This window comes from Necator americanus, chromosome III (assembly GCF_031761385.1).
Source record: "Necator americanus strain Aroian chromosome III, whole genome shotgun sequence".
Classification (NCBI taxonomy): Eukaryota; Metazoa; Nematoda; class Chromadorea; order Rhabditida; family Ancylostomatidae; genus Necator; species Necator americanus.
The window spans coordinates 39,102,218-39,116,696 of record NC_087373.1 but is presented as its reverse complement, the minus strand read 5'-3'; the positions used below and the strand labels follow the sequence as shown (position 1 = coordinate 39,116,696).

Below are 14,479 nucleotides of genomic sequence, written 5' to 3'. Positions count from 1 at the left end.
GGATCTACTATACCTATACAATTCCGTTGTTCTCAGCGAATAAGAAAAGTTCCTTCCAAGACCCACCTATTTTTGAAATGCACAGATGTTAATGCATGGATTCAGATTCATTCTAGTGTAGGAAGGAGAAAACAAAAAAAAACATAAAAAAAAAAAAAAAAAATAATTTTACTTGAAAACACGCTTAGAGAAGTGATATGAATTGTTAAATTTAACACGAGCTTCAACTTTCAATTGTATCAATTCTTCTAATCCTCTATCTCTCAAAGACGTCTGGACATAGAATCACAGATAGGAATAGTCATACGGGGAATTAGAACATGCTTCTGACCCTATACTTGAATCCTAACGTTTTAGGACTCTCATTCTTTTGGTATACGACGACTAAACGTGGACGAATTCGGATTTTCGAACCGTGTGCGCGCATTTATCAACTTTCAGCAAAAATTTTATGTAAAAACTTGACTTACTCAAATGGTTAGATTTGCACCAATAGCATTTCTTTTTTAAATTCACAATCACTTCCTGGTGAACTCCAAGACTATTATCGTTTCTAAGATGCGGCAAAATTTCCCCTCAGATAAGAAATCTCTTGTTCATGTCACCAATGTCTTGGCTAGATCGAAAGAAAATCCATACAAAACTAAGGGAAAAATGCAACAGACTGTTAAAGATTCACTTTCAGAGTTTAAAACCAATGCTCTTCAGTAAAATCTCGGCTTTCAAAGGAAAAAAAAAGAGAAAAAACCAATGAGTACGGAAGCAAAGCAAAATGAACTGCGCGAATGACCCTTCAAAATGCACGGTCGCCTTCTGGGTAACCTCTCGACATGTCATGACGTAATGCCAATGGCCTCGTAGTCGTGAAAGAATAAGGTGTGAGGCCAAGTGACAACACAACACTAATAATTGATATTACATAATATCGGTGTCAATTCACACAATAGAAACCGTACTGTAGGCAAATAATATACGTAGGTGACGTAACGATGAAATGAATGATTGTGCGGATGACTCCGGAGTTCAGACAGAACAGAAATGATTTGTTTCAAAGGAATATCTTAGGAAGTTTTCAGACCTGACAACCATTCCAAATGCCATTATTAACCTGTAACTCCTTGGACGAATTAAAGTAACACTTCACATTGGTTGTGGTGTAACTTAACACACTAATTACAGCCGGGACGGCTTCATATCAGCAGCCACGAGTTACCTTTTTTTAAAAACAATGCGATAAAACTAATATATTGACAAAAAAAAAGAAAATAATAAGAAGAAAAGAGAAAGAAAAATACCTTGTGGAAGAAAGATCCGCTTCGGAGGACGAGATAGAAGTAGAAGTTACGGCAGAACGTAAAAAAAACTAGGATCTAGTTCAGGAAGCAAGGAAGGTTAATTTAAATATGAGATCAGTTGGGTGTTCATGCCTGAAATTCCCACTTGTTTTGCGGTTTGTGCAGAGTAACTCGTAATTTTTAATGAATATTCAGCTGGATTAAACACATGAAAAAACTAAGTCACCTTTAAAGGGTACTGACTCGAATATTCTCCTGCTCCCTAAGACCAAAGATGCAGAATCGGATAAAAACATGCACGACGCTGTGGACTGGACGACTAGCACTTGATTCCAACTGAGCACGTCTAATTAAGGTAACACGACCTCCTTGGAACTCACTAGGAAACCGGATCCCCTCCGCACAATTTAGGCATGCTTAGAAAAGCTAAAGCTACGCCGAAAACTATGCATAATAAATGTGCAAGGATATATGTAAATGACAATGGTCCTGGGCAGATTTTGCTATAAATAAACGCCTACCATATTTCAAAGATCGTCCATGATAAATCATAATTTACATGGTTTCAAGAGGAAATTTCGAAGTTAACAGCAAAGTTTAGTTTCCCTAAAGGTAGGGGGACAAAGCCATTTCTACTTATCGTCTCAAAATCGCTATTATCTTCCCTAATTAATCATCATTGTCTTTCTGATCGACAGGTTGATAGGTGTGACGAGGTAAGGTATATACAAGAACTTGGTCTCGAGGAAAAAAAAAGTGGGAAAGGGTTTAGTCCTGAACGTGCACGTCCAGTAAACATGTTCCAGTTAATCATGTGCTAATTAATGAGCTGGTTAAAATTTAATTGTTTACAACGTAGCTACACATTTGACGGTAACATACATAGGACCCACATCATCACATACTTTAAAGAAATCTCGTACAACAAAAACTATCAGATGCATCTGGCTGTTGGTTGACGCTGACGGAGTATTACACAAGAAGATTTACTGGTCATTGAATGCTATATCGAATGTGATGCATGAGGTTGACAGGCGCTTCACTTCTCTGTGAGGAAAAAAAAATAGTATCAACTAGTATCCGACAAAGAACGGATTAAGTTACCTGAGTGGAAAAAGAACACGTGCTCACGTGGATATCAATTATGGAAGGATTCATGGATGTTCTCGAGGTTTCTGACGAAACTGCGACTCACAGTTGCTCACTGAGTATCGAGCGAATCCGTAAGAAAATTTGAAAACGAAACGAAAACGAAAAAACGAACGCGATTCACCGACGCGGAACAAAATGACAGGCGCGTTCGACGTGCGTCGACCATCGCACAATCATTTTGTCCACCTTCAACCAAGGTCGACATTGTGCGCGTCGAAATTATGAAGAGAAGTGCTCGACGAGAGCGAAAAAGCGAAAGTCCCAGGACGATGTGACGACGAAGGTGAGGGTCTTTTCATACTAAAACAATAGCTGGCTGAACGCTGGTTCTACTTTGTAGACTTCATTGCTTTCACGAGCGGAATTCAACAAAGTGTGAGCACTGGACATAGAACATGCATGCATTTACTTCTGCATAAGAAAATAACGGAAGTCGGATCCTGTAGACAGCTTTGCAGTGGTGAATGGATGGGGACATCCGTACAAATGGGACCTTTAATATACTTCCGTTGAGTGAGCCCGGAAGGGAAAATGCCTCGTCGAACATGAATTTCTATGTTCGCACCGGTAATTACCATTACCTATCGATGATTACGCTATAATTACAGTATTAGAGTCAAGGGAATAGAGACTTTGGTGATCACATAGCCGGAAACACCGGTCGTAAACGGATGTTAACAGGCACGCGACGGTAATATTCCCACAGAAAAAAACTACTTACTACATCTATGCATAGAGTAAGTTATGGATAATTAAGGTAATTGAGAAAATCCATAAGGAGCACAACGTCTTGATGACCAGCTCCCGCTGCTGATTGTACGCTCACATAATCTGCGACTAATTGAGATTGGCTTCGGTTAGGAACCACAAGTAGCGTTACACAAAGCGTTCAATGACCTTTACTTAGGTGAAAGGGTCACATCAAATCTGTTCAGATAGTTATGGCTGATTTCATAAAATCTATATATAGTAAAATCTAAAAAAAAAAAAGTTGAAAATTGCGCAAGGATTTCGAACGCTTTTAAGATAAGAGTTTGAAACAAAGTGGCACAGGTAGTCAGATATTAAATGTGAAATTAAAGACATGTAAAAGTAACAAACATCGAATTTTTGACATGGATGAATCTTAAGAATATAGCGACAGACTCTCCATAGAAAACAATTTAATGCAAAAAAAAAAAGTTCTCAGCCCTACCAATCCTCGTACTGAATAGAAGTATTAAATGTTATTATTTGTAGATAACACAGAAAGAGAACATGCAATGGATCTAGAAAAAAAAAACACACACATACACATAAATATCAACCGAACAGACTGATATAGTCCGGTAACTCGAAGCGGGAACTGAGAATCTAATCCAGGACAGCGGTGCTCGGATAATTATTAATACAATAAGACAATTACAAACGTTAATACAGAAAGAGTGGTTACCTGCCGAATTTAAACACGGAATTATGTTCATTATTACATTGATACTCAAAATAAACGTAACAAATACATAATAATAATACAAATACATAATAATACATATAATACACAAATATGGTTTCCCCATCAATTACGAAGGAAGTAAGTTACGAACCTGGATCTTGCCTCAAACTCAAGAAATTACTTCGTAATGACCAGAAATAAAAAGGTCAGTGTAACTCTTAGTAGGATGAAAATGGATAATAGTGATCAAAACTGCACAATAACAGAAGAGGGACCTCTCGAACCGAACGAACTTGAAATCGACGCTAAAATCTTGAAGCGGAAATTCGGAACGTTGGTTGGAGAACCTAAGATGAATAGCGCAGAAAAGACTCGAGTCTCTCGATTACGCGGGAATTCGCGGCATTTCTCGGATGGCTCCTCTGATTTGAATGAGACATCGCTAAATCATTCATAATCTCTTGCGATCGACCAGTCAGCGGTCACTGCCAAACTTCACCTATTCACAGACAAGTTTAAAGTGAGTATTTGCTCTAGTCGCTATTTTAATTATCTAAAAGAAGGGTTAGAATTTTGTCTGACTAGTTGTAGTGAGATTTGATCGCTTAAATTGTGGATTGAATCGTTCATTTCAAGCTGTGAAAAGGCGATTTACTTATGTAAGCCAATAAACCCAATTAACAACCTTGTTTACAGCAGCTAATTGAACTCAATGGATTCTCTTGAACGTTAGGAACAAATCGAAGAAAATGCAGACCAAGACAGTAATCGAGTCGTTCGTTCCCATATCGACACAAAGGCGGTTGTGCCTACCTAATCTCAGAACAGAACGATAGGCGTGGTCTTCTACGCACAATGTGCAACTGCTCAGCCATTACTTCCATAATAATTAATGGGCAGAAGGGCAACGTAGCACTGAAAAGGTCAATGACTTACGGTGCAAATACTAGGACAAGACACGGTATTCGAGATTTCGCTACCGAATACAAGAGTAACCGAGATTACGTTTATAAAACGAGCGTTAGGTTGAAATTGGTATTTACATTGCTGACGTTTGTTTTAGCAGATTTTATTTTTTTCATATGTTCTTGTGAATTCATTCGATACTTAGAAGTGGGGATGAACGAGACGTTGATGCCCTCTCACTGAATTGTTCACCTTGAAACCTGACAGTTTTGACAGCTGAGTAGTTACGATAATTACAACGTAAATTTAGAAGTTGGAAAGAATTTAAGTATGTGAATGAGACAATTGCTTCTAGTAGAATGTCTAGAACATACTAGTAAACGAGTAACTAGAAAAACTAACTTACTGAAAAAATTAACTAACTAACTAACTGTACTAGAACGAAGCATATGTAGTTTAGAACCAGAAAGAAAGAAATTTAAAAGTATAGGGAGAAATGAAATGGAATGCCAAAAAAAAAAAAATCAGCGAAATAACCTAGATTTGAAAATCTTACCAAAGTTTCGGGTGGAATAGATGCACTTGTGATGAAAGTTCGAAACAAACGCACATATACTAGCACTTCAATGTGTCCAATAAAAGATTACAACATCACCGCAGTCATCAATTTCTTTAACTAAATAATTTTGTGGTGTTCATGGAGAACCAATCAATGGTGTTCAAAATTTGCAACATCTTATAAAGAAAGTAATAATAAGGAATAAAGAATAATAGTAAATAATAATAAAGAAAGTAGAAGAGCGTTACATCATAAAAGTATAGTAGTCATAGTAATAGTAATAGTTAGTCGATATTGCATAATCTCGATATAATGATCTCTATATAATTAAAACAACACTGAATGCACAAATCTCGATTCGAAATAAACTTTTTCTCAAAAGTGGCTTGCTAACCTCTTTATTACCCTTTCGGAAAGACATCCATTCGTGGCATGATGGAGCAATTCCACTCAAGACCTGCCAAAATATGGATAACAATCATGCGGATGTATAATAGTATGGAGTAAGAAAACTAGTAGGCAATGTACCTTTCACGCATCAAGACAGTCGTGTTTCGGAAATAGAACGCGAGGAGAGAATGTGATGAAATAAAGTATAATATTTATTTATTTATTCATATACATAAACGGTGCACGAAGAAAGGAAACTGCGATATGTTCGAGTCAAAACAAAATTCCCACACTTTCTTTTTGTTGGCAGCAGAAACTGGCGCAGTGCTTCTTGCGGCGGAAAATCAGGTCGTTCTCCTCTTCCAGAACATCCTAAGGTTCACTCGTGCTTGCTGTGGTTTATTCTTTCTTATTCCTTTTTTTTTTAAGTTTTGACTTCGCGTCGGTAACTTACTGTTAAATAATATCCAGCTTTTCAAGTGGCATCGATCCAGCTCTATAGTGGTTTTGAAATTATATATCCTAGCGAAATCTCATGGGAAATCTCTTCTAATCAGGCTCTCCTGAAACTCACCATTAAAAAGAAAATAGAAAAGAAAAGAAAGGAAAAAAAAGCTTGCTACTTGAGCCGGTTTATCTTGGAAAATGAAAAACAACTCCTATGCATACACTAGAAAAAATTACTAATATAATTTTGCACACAAGTTAAATTCTAGTACGCATAGTTCTGCTGATTGTTAAGAGCAAAATTATGAGTACATAAGGATTACAAATGTCTCTGATAACAGTAAGAACTAGATAACGTTTAAAAAAGTGGAAAAAAGTTACAAAAAGACGAAATTTTCGCCTTCAAGCTGACCGGAATGATTTCCTGGTAATCACTGGGAGGTGTTTTCCACCAAAAGCTATACGTATGCCATTAACCATCAGGTGTTCTCGTTTCACATCAATCATCTTTGTGTCGAGTTGCCGCTGAATAGCCGACAGATTGTAAATGAGGCGATGGACATCCGAGTACTACAACCGAACAACAACCGAATACATCAAAGCTGTCAACGACGAGAAGCTCTCGGACTCTCCGGTCACCGCTGGAGAAAAAAAAATAGTGCTGGTTCAAAAAACACAGGACGCATTAGCAATATATTTGTTGTTTCGAAGAAAGGGGGAAACTGAGAAAAGCACAAAAAAAAAGTTTCTCTATTCACGACAAATACACAGTTTATAATACAAAGTTCCCATTGGATTTTCTCACCATTTCCCAATTTTTCAAGTTCCTAATCCTAAAGAGATGCTATACTTCCAGAAAAGATCCACTTTAACAACGTGTGGTTTCACCTAAACATCATTTTCTTTTCACAAGCATTTCATAAAACATAATCACAAACATTCACGCAGATGCGAACTCGGGCGGCAGTCAAAGATTTTCCCGTGCAACTTCGGAGAAATGTCGTAAAATCCTTGATATTATCGGTGAATGGGATATCGTGGTCGCTTTGCATGCACGATTTTTTGGCGATTCTCTAGGAACTCATCTTTACTGAGCTAAAATCAATACAACATCTTTATTGGTTTTTTATTTGATCTGAAATCATTTTTTCTTGCTCTTCATTAAGTTCTTCTTTTGATTTAGTGATTATTTCTTTGATATATTGGGAGTACCATACTCGAAAAGAGATAAATCCTGTCTTATATTACGATAAGTATAATATAGTATAAGGAACATGATAATGTTGGTCCCACTAAATATTTCTACTATCGATGACCTTCATAATCGAGATAACCTCTCACTGAAGCGGTTACGGTCGGTTTTTTTATGTGCGATGGATGACGCAACACGACGAAACTCCCATGAGAACCACCGACCGGATGAACTTGGCGTGGATCGAAGGACAAAGACAAAGGTGCCAACGGCGACGTGCATTTAACACGTCGGATTACGCCGCACGCAAACAATTGAATTCGCATGCGCGGCAAAGACGTAATTGCGCCCGAGGCAAACTTCGTAATGTCTATACGGAGACAAAGACAATCATCATCGGTTCTACACCTCACCATTCGGAAATTGTTCGCTAAGTGAGAAAAGTCTGTCGTACATGGGCGGATATGGGGGGGGGGGAAGTTCTCGTAAACTCAAACCTAAACGGTTTCGCCGTCGAAGCAACAGACGTGCGCTACTCTTCTCACTCCTTTGATGATTGTTTATAACGATAAATCCTCGGATCCACAGTGGCACAGTGACCCCGAGAGCTGCGTGGACAACTGTGACCACGAATACGATTCCACTAAGGACAGTTGCACTTGGCGACAGAGGCGAGCATATGCGGAAACAGGTGGCAACTGTCATGTCACACTGTAACCGTACCGCTGACCGGTACGTATCGAAGTTCTCTTCTTTTTTCTGCTTGGGACTCCACAATCAAGAAGGCGTTTTATTTTTTCTTCTCGGTGATATATTCTCTTTTCGTGGATTTGTACTCACTATTGGTTAACTACTGAAAATGTGGACTCAGACAAAATATGATTCTAAACAAAGCAACAAAATAAAAACAAAACAAACAAAAAAAACAAAGCAAATACAAACAAACAAAACAAAAGCAAATCAAAATGTACAAACAAAATACAAAGATGAAATATGGTTCTTTTTCTTCTTGATGCATGTGAATAAAGAAAGAGATGAGGAACACGAAAGGAACAACCGTGTGGATCTGTAAAAAAAAGCCCCGACCAAAAAGTTACCTGTTCTGCAATATCGCGTCGCAGAAAAGGATCCACTTTCTTTTCGACGGTACGTGTTCTTCCTGTCTCTGGACTTCTGCGGATGAGTATAATGTGATCACATGTGTATCACGTCATCTCATCCTCATTTTTCATTAATTCACAGGCGAGAACAATAAAGGAGCAGTGTAACTGGTTACAATCTTATAAGAAATGGAAAACCTGGTGCAATGCGGTCATGTGGTGCGAATGGTGCATCCTGAGGAGAAAAAGGATCGCCCCACGCTATTTGTAGGGGAGGAGGGTCGGCTGGAATATCCTAACTGTCCAAGGTACAGTATTTGGACATATTACTTCCTACACGGAAGACAAGAGTCATATCGGAGATTGTGAAGTTTTCCAGTTAGGAGCGAGAGGCAGGACGTACAACCACTACAGTATGCAGAGTCACGAACTCTAGTAAATCCAGGAAAGCAGTGATCAGTCTGCGCTACGACCCTGCCTGTGATCCATGTACTTTAAAGCAGAATTTTTACTCCAAACAATTAACAATTAACCATAAATGCTGGTATAAATGGGTCAAGACGATTCGGATCTCGGCGCGCAGTTACGGCGGCTGCGCTGCAAGCGGCGCGGTGGAGCCTGGAGAGTTCTGATCGAGGTTGGACCATCGCGAACTGTAACGATGAGCCCTGCTAACAAGGGTCCCCTTCGACCGCAACCACAACGCTCTACCGCATCGCTTCGAGCACAGTCGCCTACGCAATTGCACCGACTTTTTATATCGCTTTGACCCGGCTATAGTTTTTGCTGCAGCAGCAAGCGAGCGCGACGCGTCCACCGGAACTAGCACATTCTAAGTTCTTTAGGTGACGCAAATTTTCTCGTAAAAAATGACGAATTTGTAAAAAAAAAACAGCGACTTCTAGTTAGAAAACCTCACGAAATAAAAGCCTAGCAGGAATTTTTTTTTCAGGGCGAAATATGGAGAAGTTGGAGCAGCTGTAAGCTTTTATTTCTATGTACAACAATCAATATTTGGCATTTTTGTTTTCTTAAAAAATGATTATGTACAATGTGTCACGAGAAGCTTCAAAAGTAAACAATCAGCGACAGATCCTCATCTGAGACTCAGAAATTCCTAGAGGGTAGCACCGGTGGCGCCGCCATTTCTGGCTGCTCCCGCTGCTGCTGCTGCTGCAGCCGCGCACGACAATTTCGCCGTATCCCATGGGCGCGGCATCCGGCCGGCTCAGGCCCAGGGTCGGCGTCACGTTTCTCCTGAAATCTGCACTATGCCCGGACAAAACTCGAATCTCTACTCTCTACTCTATTATGCGATGTCGTAGGCGATTTTAATGAATTTATTCTGTTCCGAAAAAAGAAATCGTGTGTGCCCAGACAGCAATAAATCGATACCGCATCAATGACAGGAAGACGTTTTAATATTTGTGATCTTCCGATCAGATCATATCGAGCAAAACAATTAATTTCCCTTCTTTCCGAATAGTTTTCCGGCCATCTTTATTCCTTGCTGTGCGACATTACCGCTAGCGCCTTTCTTGAAATTCTCGAAGAATGTGGACAGCATTTGGAACGCTTGGAGCGGATCGACGTTGTACTTCTTGGCTGAAAAAATCCATATCGATCGATTTAGAGCGGAGAATCCTGGCGGGTCTATATTTATTATTATTTCAATTATTTATTATTTATTTATATAATTTTTATTTATATTTCAGGAATTGTATTGAATTGAATTGTTTTCCCTATGCTGAAAAATACTCATCAAAAAATTTCCCTCCAGTCATAAACTACCGTCGTTTCAGTATGGCACACAGTTATCATGCAAATTTTTTCGATAAAAATTGAGTAAAGTCCTCTAAATAAATTAAACAAAATTAAATAAACAAATAAATAATAAATACAGACACGGAAGTTTCGATTTTAGCGTAGTTTTCTCTTGAATTCCTCAATACTAATCAGGTTAGGTTTTTTCACTGGAAGCGGAAAATGCAAATGGGTTTTTTCACTGAAAGACAAGAAATTGATTCAGAAAAAATGATTTTCTTGCTGATCAATCGATCAATTCATATGTTTCGTGATGTTTCAACGACGGATTGAGTTCTGATTTGAAAACTAACCAGCTTGGTTGAAAATTTTCGTTGCGGTCGGCACGTGCTGTTCCATGTCCTTTTTCACCTGAAATCGAACATGCCGTTAAGCTGTCTGCTTTTATTTATTTATCTGTTTATTAATTTCGAATTTTTTTCTCTGCAGTAGTAATTTTCGTTTTTTTTCTTCGCAATTTCCTGTTTTTTTTTCTGAGGCCTTAAAAGATGACTACACTGCGGTAATAGTGATGTTTTCAGCTCTCCTAGTAGTTTTTTTTCTTTTGAAAATAATCACCATTAATTTTCTAGCCTTTCCAGCGGACCACAAATTCATAAATACATTAAGTTGCTTGGTAGTGCACGTTAATGTTGAAATTTAAATTAAAATTTGAGGTAATTGGGGAGATTGATTTGAGGTATTGGGATTTAAATTGAAATTCGAGGTAAGTAAGAATTTCAGTCATTTTTAAAAGCAGATTTCATATTTTTAAGATTTTTTAAATTATTTTTTTGGGGCTGGCATGAAAATGACCCGTTGCTCAACCGCATTCCTTTGCCGGAAAAGTTTAACGAAAGAATCCGTGACCATTTCCATAGCATACCTTATCGTCGAGTTTTGTGTATTTATCCAAGAATCCACGGAAGAAGGACTGAGCGGCGAGGTTCTCCGGCTTCAACGATGGGACACCCATTACTTGCTTCGTCATCTGAAAATCAGAAGAATTTCAGAAGATTCGCTCATTTTCAGGTCATGATGACGTCACTATGTTAGAACTTACATCCATAAAGAATTTCTTGCCACCAGCACCGAGTTTATCTACATCGAGTCCTCCGGACGAGGGGAATGCAGTAATGCAGGCAACGATGGTCAGAAGAAGAAGTACGGTAGGTCGCCACATTCTGAAATAGGGGCTGTGGCTAGGATCCTCTGCGCTGCTAATGTTGTTTTTAATGTTAAACGCGAACGAATAACCACTGAAACACTTGATATAAGGATTTTTCACTAAGAGAGCAGATATTTGCTAGGATTTCCACTCTAGTAATTATAGGAAAAGAGGATCACAGATAATAATTATAATATCATTATGATATTAGGATAATTATCCAGTAACTTCAAGAAAACATCAGCTGATAGGTGGTACCTAAGAGTGTGTTTATTTCAAACAAAATTCTTCCTCGTAAGTTTTGTGTACGATCCGATGAAATTTCCTGGATATTAACTATGTTTAATGTTCCCATTGTTCGTTTCTGACCATTTCGTTGCTCGAATACTGACTACGGCCCCAAATTTAGATGTAAATAAATATAAATGTGATGTAAATAAATATAAATGATGTAAATAAATATAAATGTGATGTAAATAAATATAAATGATGTGAGTAATAAATAAAATACATAAATACGTATTTTTTTACGTTGGTGAAATACGACAAGTATCTCCTTTATCTTTTTTCTTTATCGTTTTTATTTTTTATTTTATTTTTTTTTTGGAGGGGGAAGGGATTGGAGAGTGGTATTTCTACAGTCCACTTGATAACCACGAACTATTTTCAAGAAAAAATATTGCTGATAGGGAAAAAAAAATTGACAGACATACAGACTTGTTATCTACTATTGAAATAGAACTTCCTTAGTTGAAATACTATTATATTACAAAAGGGATTAGAGAAATGAATAGAATTATTCAAAAATTATTGGTAGCATTCGAAAGGAATTGGAAAATAGTTGAGAAAACTGAAACTGAAATGATGTCGTTTCAATTCAGAACAAATGAGAATTTTTCATTCGTCGTTCTACCTTGAAGAAGCCTGAAGTAGTAATAAAGTAGAACTACTGGAAAAAAAAAAACTTTTCCAATTTTTCAACGGATAAATTCCTTAGTTTGAGTTTGTTAGTGATATTTTTCTGTTTTTCGTTCTGTTTTTTCCTAATGGTTTTTTTAAAGACATCATATTCATCCCTCAAGATCACGAACATTCTAAAGGATTTTCTAAACAACTTTTTTTTTAGCTATAATTAAAATTGACACATTGCGCTATTGAGAAAGCAAAAATTTGCCGTCTAAGCGGAAGAAAATCTTCCTACAGATCTGAATCCTCGATTCATCTAATCTACCTCTTACCGCTACTCTTGACTGCGATATAATAACGAATTTAAGTCGAGGATGCTTCCTGCGTTTTGTCTGGAAACCAAATTCATATCTACTACTTATCTTTAAACTTACGATTGCATAAAAATATTTAATGATATTCCATATATATTTATTTATTTGTTTTATTTATTGAAAAAATCCCTTACGAAAATCAATATGCTTAGGAAAAAAAATGAGAGGAACTAGATCCGTGTAGACGACATTGTTTCAAATTTGCACTTTTACTGCAAAACAAATGGCTTCAAGGGGGCTGTGCTAGGTAGTGCTGCCTGGTTAGTTTTTTTTTCAATTTTTTTTTTTCAATTTTTTTCTATTTGTAGTGAAGGAGTCTAGTGTTCAAACCAAAATTTCCTCGAATCTCAAAAAAAAGTGGAAGAAGGCAATTGTGTCTGATCGTTTTTTTAAATTTTTTAAAAAGATTCCTCCTTAGTATAAGAATCTAACGTTCAAGCCAAATCCCCTAATTCTCTTTTTTCTCTTTTTTCTTCCTTTCTTCCTTCCATATTTCCTTCCTCCTCTCCGCTGAGAAAAAGAAAAAGAAGCTAAGGCGAAGATTTTGTGTAGCATTTCTTTCTCTTCATGTTTTTCGCTTTTGTGTAACAGCGCAGCGCTTGCGTCAATACATTATCATGAGAATTTCAGCGATTACTACGTACAATTGAAATGATTGATTTATTGAATGAATGAATGAATGAGTGAATGAATGAATGAATGAATGAATGAATGAATGAATGAATGAATGAATGAACGAATGAATGAGTAAATAAATAAATAAAATGATGAAAAATCAGAAAGTTCTGGAGTGAATAAGTGGGAATTTCCTTATTACCTTTGCTTTCATTTCACAAATGAAAGCGATTTATTTGTGAAAGTGAATAAAGAAATAAATGATCGAGTGAAAGAATCGTCGAATGCTTGACTTCATGACCACACGTTGCAACAGCCGCCGAAGCGGCTCGCTGTATTGAAATCAACTGATGGAATCTAGGCGGAACGACGAGGGGACGAACGAAGCTGTGGCAGAGTTTTATGACCGTCTGACTCGGTAATTTTTCACAAAGTCATCGGTGAAGTGAAGCAGTTGTTGTTTGAAAGAGAAAAACATACAGCAACAACTGATACGACATCATCAACGCGTTCGGCTCTAAACGCACGTTCACAACCGAAAACATTCGATCAGGAAGTGATCAGGATCAGATTCTTAGTTATAACTGAATGATCCGAACCAAAGAATTTTCGTAGAAGAGCTCAAATTTCAATTTTCGATTGGCTAAGATGCAAAATATTGAAGCGCTAAGATGTATCGCCGTGTTTTTTTTTCTTTCGTGAGGCTCTCAGACAACAAAATGCATCGTCCTATCATCGATAGACGGATTACATTACAACAACATCTGCTAATGATCGTTCAAGTTAAGATTCTGAAGTGAAGGCAATGCGGCAATTACATACTCACCGCCACATTCTTTCAGAGATTGGACAAACCTCAAGGACGATGGATGGTTGAAAAGAGAAGAAATTCAGGGAATTCGAAACCATGCTGATTTTATAGGCACTTTGATCACCTTGACACTCCCGTCAGTTTTTCGAGCTGATCGAACGAGCGCGATTTTCATTTGCGCGAGAGTTGCCCATTAGTTTTCTTTCACCTTCACCGTGAAGGACAAGAACAGCATAAAACATTTCCTGAAAGGGCGTTGCGAAGAAGTCTGAAAATCGGGTCGGCAGTTCCCATGCGGTGCGTGTAATATCGCGTAGAATCCAGTTGCT

At 37.7% G+C, this 14,479-nt stretch overlaps 1 protein-coding gene across 4 annotated transcripts; it reads right to left on the bottom strand.

The window, feature by feature from the left end:
• Positions 1-4,125: 4,125 nt before the first annotated feature.
• Positions 4,126-13,884, bottom strand: RB195_012340 (uncharacterized protein; the record flags this gene model as incomplete). 4 transcript variants are annotated; one of them, XM_064194149.1, is made up of 9 exons in its annotated part: positions 4,126-4,321; positions 4,693-4,794; positions 5,739-5,793; positions 6,026-6,106; positions 6,189-6,230; positions 9,998-10,078; positions 10,591-10,648; positions 11,163-11,267; positions 11,340-11,459. In XM_064194149.1, 9 exons carry the CDS (start codon positions 11,457-11,459, stop codon positions 4,126-4,128), a joined length of 840 nt encoding a protein of 279 aa, XP_064051731.1. The 4 variants fall into 4 exon arrangements, with proteins under 4 accessions (XP_064051731.1, XP_064051732.1, XP_064051730.1 ...); XM_064194147.1 differs by lacking the exons at positions 4,126-4,321; positions 4,693-4,794; positions 5,739-5,793; positions 6,026-6,106; positions 6,189-6,230 and adding an exon at positions 13,820-13,884 and having other exon boundaries at positions 9,936-10,078; positions 11,340-11,460; XM_013446626.2 differs by lacking the exons at positions 4,126-4,321; positions 4,693-4,794; positions 5,739-5,793; positions 6,026-6,106; positions 6,189-6,230 and having other exon boundaries at positions 9,936-10,078.
• Positions 13,885-14,479: the final 595 nt, after the last annotated feature.